General features: G+C 50.5%; 1 protein-coding gene across 1 annotated transcript; it reads right to left on the bottom strand.

Annotated features, from left to right (window-relative positions):
* Positions 1-576: 576 nt before the first annotated feature.
* On the bottom strand, positions 577-4,053 carry LOC119284643 (BEL1-like homeodomain protein 7). Its single transcript, XM_037563793.1, has 4 exons — positions 3,729-4,053; positions 3,230-3,298; positions 1,716-2,903; positions 577-1,629 (listed from the first exon to the last, which is right to left on the bottom strand). Exons 3-4 carry the CDS (start codon positions 2,807-2,809, stop codon positions 948-950), a joined length of 1,776 nt encoding a protein of 591 aa, XP_037419690.1. The 5' UTR covers positions 2,810-2,903; positions 3,230-3,298; positions 3,729-4,053; the 3' UTR covers positions 577-947.
* Between the last annotated feature and the right edge of the window lie 6,483 nt (positions 4,054-10,536).

Here is a 10,536-nt window from a genome sequence, read left to right on the forward strand (position 1 = left end):
GTATAAGAATTGTTACTCTTAACCTTACTGTCACGAGCCATTGTCTATGTTTCGGCTGCCTGAATCTGATGATTCTATGTCTGTCTTTGTCCATGGACAAAATCTGAACATCACGCGGTGTCATGATGCATTTGTCAACACTGTCTCCTTATCAGGTTCAGAAAACCTGGTCTTTTTTTCTTGTTCCAGCTTGTAAATGGCAGCAGGTCTTCAGAAGTTCAGGAGAGTGATACGTACGGAGGGCAGAACCATGATACGTCTGCATTGCTAAGGGCTAAACAAAACTTGGAGTTATTTGTAAGTTCCCTAGAAATTATCCAACGGCTCTCCTTCATCTTCCTCCTCCCAGCAGTCTTCCCCATCTCCTTCTCCGTCCCTTCATCTCCTCTGCCGGCGACGCCAAGCCTCCGCCACACCGTCTTGAGCTCGGACACCGTCTATAAAAAAAGCCCCCCTAAATTACTTGTCGCAGAAATGTTTGTATATAGAACTAAACATACGTCTAAATACATTCATTTCTGTGACAAGTAATTCCGGACGGAGCGAGTACTAGTAGATAGCAAACGCGAAAAAAACTTGTATTGTACTGGTATAGATCAAGAAACTGGTGTCTATTTGGATCAACAAATCATCAATATCCTGAATCCATTCGTCAATGAAGTACACCAATCTGTGCTGGCTAGCAAAAAAATACCAATCTACTATCTCTACAGCAAGCTACACCCCCATCTCATATACAGTTATACAACCTACTTCATTTACCACACCAATTGTATACTTGTATGATATACGTATATACTTGCTTCAGATTTACCGTGTACTACCATGCATGTTCTGCTTGCTTCTTCATGCATACCGGCGGCGGCGCCGGCCGGCCGGCCCAGGCTTCTGGCACGCCGCCCCCTGCGTTATTCAGTGCCATGCTGTGCGTCCAGGTGGTCGACAGCTCAAGTGACGAAGTCGTGCAGCAGCTGCGACGACGACGAGGCGAACCGCTGCCGGTCGTCGCCGCCGTTGAGGAAGTCGAAGTCGCCGGGGTTGCCGTACAGCAGGCCCTGCTGCTCGGGCGGCACGTGGCCGGCGTTGTTGTTGTTGTTGTTGCAGTGCTGCAGGCCCAGCGTCAGCGACACGCTGCCGCCGAGGTCGCCCATGCTGCCGCCGTACGTCACGAACCTGGCGTCGTCGCCACCGTGGTGCGCGAACGCGTCCTGCAGGAGGCTGCCGCCGCCCGGCCCGTGGTGGTTCAGGCTGGGGCCTGCTGGCGCGTACGTCGTGCCCATGTCGCCGCCGCCGAGGCTGGACAGCGGGCCGGCGTCCATGCTGCCCACCGGCTCCGACTTGTAGGCGTTGAGCAGCTGGCTCGCGCCGGCGTGCGTCGACGTGCTCTGGAACTCGTCCCGGTCCTGGTCCTCCGAGCATGCCGCCTCGTCGACCTTGCCGTGCTTGTTGCCGGCGTTCTCCGACGACGAGTTGGTGGAGTCCATCTCCGCGCCGAACTCCTCCTTGTACATCTCCTCCACCATGGGCTTCCATAGGCGGACGCGCGCGTTGATGAACCAGTTCGACACCTGCCCCCGGGACAAGCCGGCCTGCCTCGCCAGCATCACCTTCTCCGAGTCTTTCGGGTACCTGCATCGATCATGGCGGATCAGTGAGCGAGCACAGAGGAGTAGAGTGACCAGCTGCATGGGCGGCGCGGTGGGTAGCTAGCTTACGGGTGGAGGAAGTGCTCGAAGAGCCAGGCGCGGAGGACGGAGACGGCGGACTCCGGGAGGCCGCGCTGGGGCCGCCACGCGTGCTGCGGCTGCTGCATCATGCCGAACTGCTGCATGGCGCGCTGCTGCCGGAGGTGCTGGTCGATGTACCGCAGCCGGGACAGGCCCCCCGCGCCGGAGCCGTCCTGAGGCTCGCCGAGGCTACGCCGCGCCGACTGCACCTGCGCGCCGATCGCGTCCCGCAGCGACCGGAAGTGCCGGGAGATCGTCTGCAGGGCCAGCGCCGTGTAAGGCTTCGCCGCGCCGGAGCCGGCCACCGCGTCGAACGACGACACCACCATCTGCATCTGCTGGTGGTAGTGCCTGTACCGCCTATCCACCTGGTCCAGCATGGCCATCAGCGCCGTCACCTTGTTCTGGAGGTCCTGCCTCTCCGCCGGCGACAGCTCGGCGGCGGAGCTCCCCTCGTTCTCCTCGCCCTTGTCGCCCTCGACCTTGCCGCACTCGCCGTTGCCAGCCGAGTCGTCCTTCCTGTCCCCCTTCCTCTTGATCGCGTCCCGGACACTGACCACCTCGTCCAGCAGCTCGCGCGCCGCCTTCAGGAACCTCGAGTTCTGCACGTACACGTTCACCTGCGCGTTCCTGCTCGCCGCCATCGCCATCGCCGACTGGTTCGGACTCATCAAGGTGGGGAAAGCGGCCGCAGCCATGCCACCCGGACGGCCGTACTGGTAGAGGGACACCGGCACCTGCGAGCCGAGGCTGAGCGACAGGCCGCCCTGGTGACTACGCTGCCCGGCCGACGCGCCGCCGTCTCCCATGAGCATCTGCGTCTGCAGGCCGCCGAGCTCGGAGCCGTCCCTCGAGCTCATGAACGCGGCCGGCTCGTCGTCTCGGCCATCGCCGCCGCCGCCGTGGTGCGCTATGTGGCTCTGCTGCACGATGGACGCCGGGAGCGGGATCAGGCCGCCGGTCGACGAGTCCGGGTATTGGTTGGACATGGGGTAGTGGTGGTGGAATGACATGTCTCCGCCGCCTCCGCCGCCGCCGGCGAGGCCCCTCTGATCGTTTGAAGTGGAGAAGAACGTGGCCATCCGATCTTCTTCAGACGCAAATGCAGTCGTCTATCATCAGAAGGGTACCACTGTCGACGCGTGGGAAGGTTTAAGTTTTGTCTTCAGTGTCGAACTGAAGAAATAGAGGATTGGAAACTGTCAGTAAATCCTGCTCAGAATTGTCAGAAGGCAATTTCATCTTGCTCCTAAATTCAAATTACAGTCGCAAATAGCAAGATTTGGAGCAAAGGAAAGATGGTAAAAACATGGTGCGCAAGTGCAACTGTGCATCGACACACTGTAGTGAATTAGGCAGAAGTATGACATGAGTGGACTAGTCAAGAATAACTGCAAATTCATTCAGAAAATTACAAGAGGAGTGAAAGAATTCTACTGCAAGCGAAGTAAATCAAAAGGATAGAATGGATCCAACAGGATTGAAAGCATCTATATATCTACCTGGGAGGATAAACTTCAGGTCACCGTACTTCCCGAGCACACAATCCCTCAATCTTCTTTCTGAAGTACCTGCATACAAAAAGAAACCGAAGCCTTTCCACTCAGCTGATGAAACCAGCATATAATTTCAGGAAAACACCAGTCCAAATCAGTAGTAGTACCTATCAAGGGGGAAAAGGTCTAACTAGACATGACCTGAGATAAACTAAGAACACAAAAAAATATCAGCTACTACTACTTAGCAATTCAGAGGCCAAACTTGCCAAGAATCAGCTAGAACATGAAGCAATTTTTCAAGTTGGTACGGTGCAGCACCCGCCAACCACAAGTAGGTAACCAGGAACAGAGACCTCAACAAGCAAGAAGCCAGAACCACACCAAGAATCCATACAGAAACCAAAACACCTAACCGAAACCTGCTGCTCACTGAATCATCTACAGATTCATGGACGCAAAGGGCAAGGCAAGCTTGCTAAGATAAGCCTGTATCTACACATACCTCTGCAAGAACTGGCTTTGAGGCCAAGCAAGAGCTTCTTCTTGGCTGCTATCTGTTCAGAGTTTTTCTGACAGAAGACCGGCCGGGGACAGAGGGCCGATCCTCCCGGGGATTCTAAAGAGGGGATTAGCAGCGAGGGTGTGGGCTTAAAATAACCAAGAACACTCGTGGGATTGTATCTTGCTGCTTTTGGTGTTCGTCCCTTCTCTTTTGGTTGTTGTAGCTCCTCCTGCCTCCTTCCCTGAGCAATAATATACTCCGGGGCTGCTTGCGCCAATGAGGAGGGCCTGCCTAACACTATCCTCCCGCAAATCCTAAAGAAACCCCACCACCGTTTTTGTTTGTTTCCCTCTCGCTTATTCCTCCCTATCTCCTCTCTTTACCTCACTCGTTTTTTCACGTAGGCTTGCTGCTTTGCGCGCGTGCGTCACGCTCAGGCCACAGGGACGTCGACGGCCGAGATCGGGAGACCGACGCTCGATCTCGGCCGTCGGCATGAGACCGATGCGCCTTTTAGGCATGCAATACATACATAGTATGTACTTTAGTTTAGTTGTGGCTCACATGATAAAACCAAGATATATCACACGGTTGGTTGCAGGTATCTTGCTAACTCTGAAGAATATGCTTCCACATGCAAGTGTTGTTTTTCATTTTCGGTCTGAACAATTAGACAAATCAAAATTTCAAATTTGACGCGGACGCCGCGGACCGGAGTGGGGAAAAAAATGGAGCCCTCGCTTTTATGCCACTATAGAAACCCGTAGATTCTTGCCAGTTTTGAGTGACCTTGCAGCAAGCATACTTGTTGGCCAGTTCGGTTCAGTTAGTCCACTCAGTGCACAAAAAAGCAAAGCAAAGCAGGCCCATTACCCTCCTCACTTGCTGGGTGTGTTCTCAGCTGAAAAGGCCCCCCAAGTTGCCATTTCTAGCTGATTCTCCCCGGCGCCTTGATTGCAAGGGCGCCAATCGGAGAACTTTCAGTAGGTGATGGCATCTGTTAAGACGTATTAGTCCCCTAACCACCAGTTGGTAGACCTAAAACCCTCTTTCCCTCCCCCCTCCCAACCTTCCGTATCTCCCAGCTGATCATCAGATGCTCCTAAGCAACTGCATCACCGGGGACGACGCTGACATCTCACAGAAAGCCAGCCCTACCTACATCTACACACACACATACACATTTGCAGCACGACCAAATCTTCTACTCTTCTCTTCTCCGGTTGAAGAAAGTGCATGAACAGGAGGCCCCTATCTAGCTAACACCAGATATGCATGATGATGAGATAACTAATGCCCCACAGACCCTTTATTTTTCCGTTTGGTGGCAGCACTTGCTTTTGAAATTGGACATGTGGTAGTGATGTGCAAGGACGAGTGTTTCCGTGGTCCCCCTACAATCATGAATTTGACCCCTCAACCCCCTCGCCGTTGCTTTGCGGGTCGTCTCGCTGAGCGGCGGGCCAGCCCCGAAAGGCGCAGGATTCGGCGGAAATCCGGTGAACAGTCGGGGTGCAGATTGTGATGAAATGTGTATAGTACTCCCTCCGGTCCTTTTTACTCTGCATATTAGGTTTGTCTGAAGTCAATCTTATCCAACTTTGACCAATTTTATGTAAAAAATTGTTGACATTTACATAACAACACCAACATCATTAGATTCATCTCGGAATATATTTTCATATTATATTTATTAGATATTATAGATGCTAATAATTTCTAATATAAATTTGGTCAAACTTAGCTAAGTTTGACTTTTGGCAAATCCAATGTGCAGAGTAAAAAGGACCGGAGGGAGTATTGTCTTTGTTGCTCGGCTCGAATAGATAGATATAGTGTGCACGTATCAAGTTTGTGATTATTCGTAGTTTTGAGAGAATATCTAGGAGATATGCAAATCAAATCATCAAAATAATTTTACTAATTTGTGAGGTTTGATTCATTTCATGCTAATTTGTGAGGTTTTGATTCATTTCATGCTAATTTATTATCAGGAAACATAGGTCACATCCCATTTAATTTATTTTCCTCCATCTTTTTTTATTTTGTGAAAACCCAGAATTCTAATCACCACAGGCCGGGGAATCAAACTAGAGAGTCTTCAATGCATGGCAACATTATTCAGTGTGGTGGTGACAGTGATCTTCATAGGTTCGAGTGAGCTGTTGCCAGCGGCTTTATTTCCTCCGAAGTTCAAATGATTTAATGTGGTATTTTGTCCAATTATAGGGTCTTGGTTTTTCTTATTCTCCTATGAGGCTACAACCTTTACAAGATATGACATCATAGTTCAGTAGAGATCAACCACTACTACCATATATTCATTCAGATGCATGCTTGGCATGGACTAATTTTAGAGGCCGGCCCGTAATTGATAGGTACAAATGTGAAGCTCACAATCCTTATTTCTGAAGAAACACAGGCGTAATCATTCCTAACAGCACTCATGTTGACACATATATAAAGGAAGGGAAATGTGAAGCTCACAATCCTTAATTTCCAAGAAACGCAGGTCATGTCGCGATTAGTTATAGACGACGAAGATCCCGTCAGGCGATTTACATCAATCGCCACCTACAGGCCACAGCTAGCTAACAGATCTGTCGGCCTGCCGGCCGGCCCCGGGAACGAAGAAGCTTCAGAGTTCAGACCCGCCGGTGCCACCCAACCCAACGGCCATTGTAGTAGCTAGCAGGCTCCCTTCACTGCTACGTGTCTCTCCTCTGAAAGACCGAGACCTCACCAAATTTGTCCAAGGCCTTTAACAATTAACCAATTGCTGGTAGCTAATTAACTACTAGCTGTCTGGCGATCGTCCTCGGCTTGACCCACCCTTGCTTATCTCAAATTGTTAATCAGGCTATAGGTGACCTCAGTTCTGTCAGTCCGTCACCGGATCGAATTAGGCGGATCGCGCGCGGTGTCGCCGCGCGATTCGCCGACGGGTTGTCCGATTGTGCGGAGGACGGGGTGACCGGCGGAAGTTTCCAATGATTGATTAATCCGAGGGGGTGTGGGAGTGCGGGATAATAGAGAACAAACTCCCGGCACTTCCGTGGACTGCTGATGAGCAGTGCGTTGAAAGGCCATTTTGTTGACAGCTATATAGTATAAGTGCAGTGGACACGTACTTCTACTTCTTATTAAAGCTGCAAGTGCAGAGGGGAATTTCGCAAGCTAGGAGGAATAGAAAATCCTAACTAAGAAACAAGGGCGAGGACAGGGGCACGTACGCACACATTATCCTATATAGTATAAGTGCAGTGGCAGGCTCTGAATGATTGTATATCGAGCAATTGACAGTGAGAGGAAAATCGGGGGAGTAGCGACAAGGGTTGATCTTTACAAGGACAAGGAAACTGTATTCTCGATCGATCGTGGTCGTGGCGGCCATAGAAAACGGGCACTGCTTTTGTACTGTGTTTCGTGTTAGAGAAAACGTGTATAATCTCAATCGACTTTCCCTTCTCGTATCCTTCTCCAACTCCTGTAACTCTTTCCTTGTATGCCAAGGCAGGCTTGCCCCGATCTCAATATATACGACCCGCTCCTCATCGAGGGAGTTCAAGGGATCGCTCATTATCTTTCATGATAATCAGAGCCGCCTCTTCTTATATATCTAGCCACAAACCAAAACCCTAGAAAACCACATACCCCACAAATCAAAACCCAGAAACCGCATCCTATCGTCTCCATGGCTTCCTCTGCCGGCGTCGCCCTCAACCTCGGTTCGTCGCCATCGGAGAAGCTCGCACGAGGAAACTTTATCTTCTGGAAGACTCAGGTGCTACCAGCCCTGCGAGGAGCGCAGGTGACCGGACTCCTCGACAACACAGATGCTGCTCCGCCCAGGATGGTGGAAGTCACAAAGGCTGACAAGACCACGGCCCTAGAGTCGAATCCGCTGTACGGGCCCTGGATCGCCAAAGACCAGCAGGTCCTGTACTATCTCCTCAATTCCATGTCGCCAGAAATTCTTGCACAGGTCGTCGGGAAGGACTCCACCTTCGAGCTCTGGACGACGGTGACAAACCTCTTCGCCTCACAGTCACAATCCCGGATTACCAATCTGAGGATCGCCATCACCAACACCAAGAAGGGCAGCATGTCAAGCTCGGCGTACATGGCGAAGATGAAAAGCCTCGGGGATGAACTAGCTGCTGCCGGTCGTCCCGTCTCTGATCCGGAGATGGTGGACTACATCTTGGCCGGGCTGGACCGCGACTACGACTCCGTGATGGCGGCGATCGGCGCTGTCAAGAACACCATCATCGCGGATGATCTCTTTGCCCAAATCTCTGCCTTTGATCAAAGGATGGAGATGCTAGGTGATTCTTCTTCAGGCGGATTTCACACATCTGCCAACGCGGTCTACAGAGGCCACGGACAGTCCCGCGGCAGATCCTGTGGGCGAGGAGGACGAGGGCGTGGCCGTGGTGACCGCGGTGACCGCCAACCCCCTTCCTCCAACGATGGCAATGGCTTCAGAGGGCGTCCTCGACAACAGCAACAGCAGCACCAGGTGCGTGACCAGCAGCATGATTATCCTGAGTGCCAAATATGCTACAAGCATCATCCAGGAGGTGCACGGGTCTGCTGGTGGCGCTATGAGGAGAACGAGCCAGAAGAAAAGGAGGTACATCACAGGTGAACTTGACAAGTTGACGATGCGGGAGAAGTATAATGGAGACGACCAAATTCGCACGGCAAGCGGTTCTGGTATGGATATCACACACATTGGTAGTTCAATTGTTGAAAACCCTGTGAAAAATTTACATCTGACAAATGTCTTGCATATTCCTCAAACATCAAAAAATCTTATTTCCGTTCATCGATTCACTCTTGATAACAATGTCCTTATAGAGTTCTATCCTTATTTTTTCTTGGTTAAGGACTTGAGAACAAGGAGAATCATTCTTAGAGGACGGTGCGTGGGAGGCCTCTACCCACTCATATCATCATCATCATCTTCATGGTCCAATAAGCAAGCAAATATTGTCACCAAGCTTTCATCCTCAAGGTGGCATAGTCGCTTGGGTCATCCATCTTCAGTCATAGTTAAATATGTTCTTAGCAAAAATAAACTCGCTTAGGCTGGTCACAATGGGCAAGAACATAGTCTAGTAACTTACACACTTCCCTAGACTATGTTACTACCTCCACAGTGGGTAGGAACATCTATGTAGTGTCATGCAACAATGTATTTATTAGGTTATAGACTCATTATTTCTTGGAGTGTGTGATGTTCCGGTAACTTAGCTAGTTACCACAAGCACCTCTCTCTTCATTAAATATTGACACATAAGCAAAGTTGTATTGCAGTGTGTGATGTTACTCCTAAGTTCCTCCCCATTATGACCAGCCTTATGAGCCTAGTGTTGAGTCAGTTTGTGATCCGTGTCAACAAGCAAAAAGTCATCAATTACCTTACCCTATTTCTACTAGTGCGTCTACTGCCCCACTACAACTTATCTTTTCAGATGTATGGGGGCCAGCTCCTACTTCAGTTGGTAGATTTTCCTATTATGTAAGCTTTATTGATGACTATAGTAAATTTACTTGGATTTATTTACTGAAGAAAAGATCTGATGTATTCCAAGTTTTTATTAATTTCCAAAATCTTGTTAAACGCAAACTGAACTCCAAGATCATTGCTATGCAAAGTGACTGGGGTGGTGAGTATGAAAAGTTGAACTCTTTCTTCCAAAAACTTGGCATATCCCATCATGTCTCTTGTCCTCATGCTCACCAACAAAACGGGTCTGCCGAAAAAAAGCACCGTCACATAGTTGATATGGGACTTGCGTTATTAGCAAATGCGTCCATGCCACTCAAATTTTGGGATGAAGCCTTTTTAACTGCCACATATCTTATCAACTTGCTTTCAAGCAAAGTCATCAAATTTGAAACACCCATTACACGACTCCTACGTGTCACACCTAACTACACATCTCTTCGCATCTTTGGTTGTGCATGTTGGCCCAATCTTCAACCCTACAACACACGTAAACTCGCTTTCTGCTCGAAAAAATGTGTCTTCTTAGGTTATAGCCACATGCATAAAGGGGTCAAATGCCTTGATGTTCCCACTGGTCGGGTCTACATATCCAGAGATGTTGTGTTTGATGAGTCTGTGTTTCCCTTTGCATCTCTTCATCCAAATGCCGGTGCACTTCTCCGTAAAGAAATCCTCCTTCTTCCTCCACATCTTCGGTCCTTTGATCATGGGGGCGACAACAATTGTACTAATCAATGTGATGATGTTTTTGCTGTTACTGGTTCTTCTCTTATGCCTGTGCAGATTTCTGGAGAAAACGGTGCTCAAAATGATCAAAATTTCGAAGATATGGTTCAATTTGATCCAATATTGCATGCTGAGGAAGAGGATGAACCCGGCACGGATAACAAAGGAGATTCGGCGGCGCCTGGCACTCCTGTGCGCGCGTAGGCCTCGGATCGCGCGGGGAGATCGTCATCGGATCGCGCTCCAGCCGGCTCCACTCCAGATTCCAGGGAGGGCCACTCCCGCGCGTCCACATCGCCTACAGGCGGGACCAGCAGCGGGGCCGGATCCCCCTCGTCACGCGCGCGCGCCCAGGTGCGGTCGGGTAGCGGATCCCCTGCGCCAGGTCGATCGGGTGACACCCGTGTGTCTGCATGCGCAGCGGTCACACCGATGGCCGCAGGATCTCCTGCGCATATGGCGACAGATTCGCCTGCTGTGTCAGCGGGTGCAGATTCGCCCGGATCCTCTGTGGCAAGCATTCCAGTGGTTCAGCCAGAAATTTCTTCACGAGTTATGACTCGG

This window comes from Triticum dicoccoides, chromosome 4A (genome assembly GCF_002162155.2).
Source record: "Triticum dicoccoides isolate Atlit2015 ecotype Zavitan chromosome 4A, WEW_v2.0, whole genome shotgun sequence".
Lineage (NCBI taxonomy): Eukaryota > Viridiplantae > Streptophyta > Magnoliopsida > Poales > Poaceae > Triticum > Triticum dicoccoides.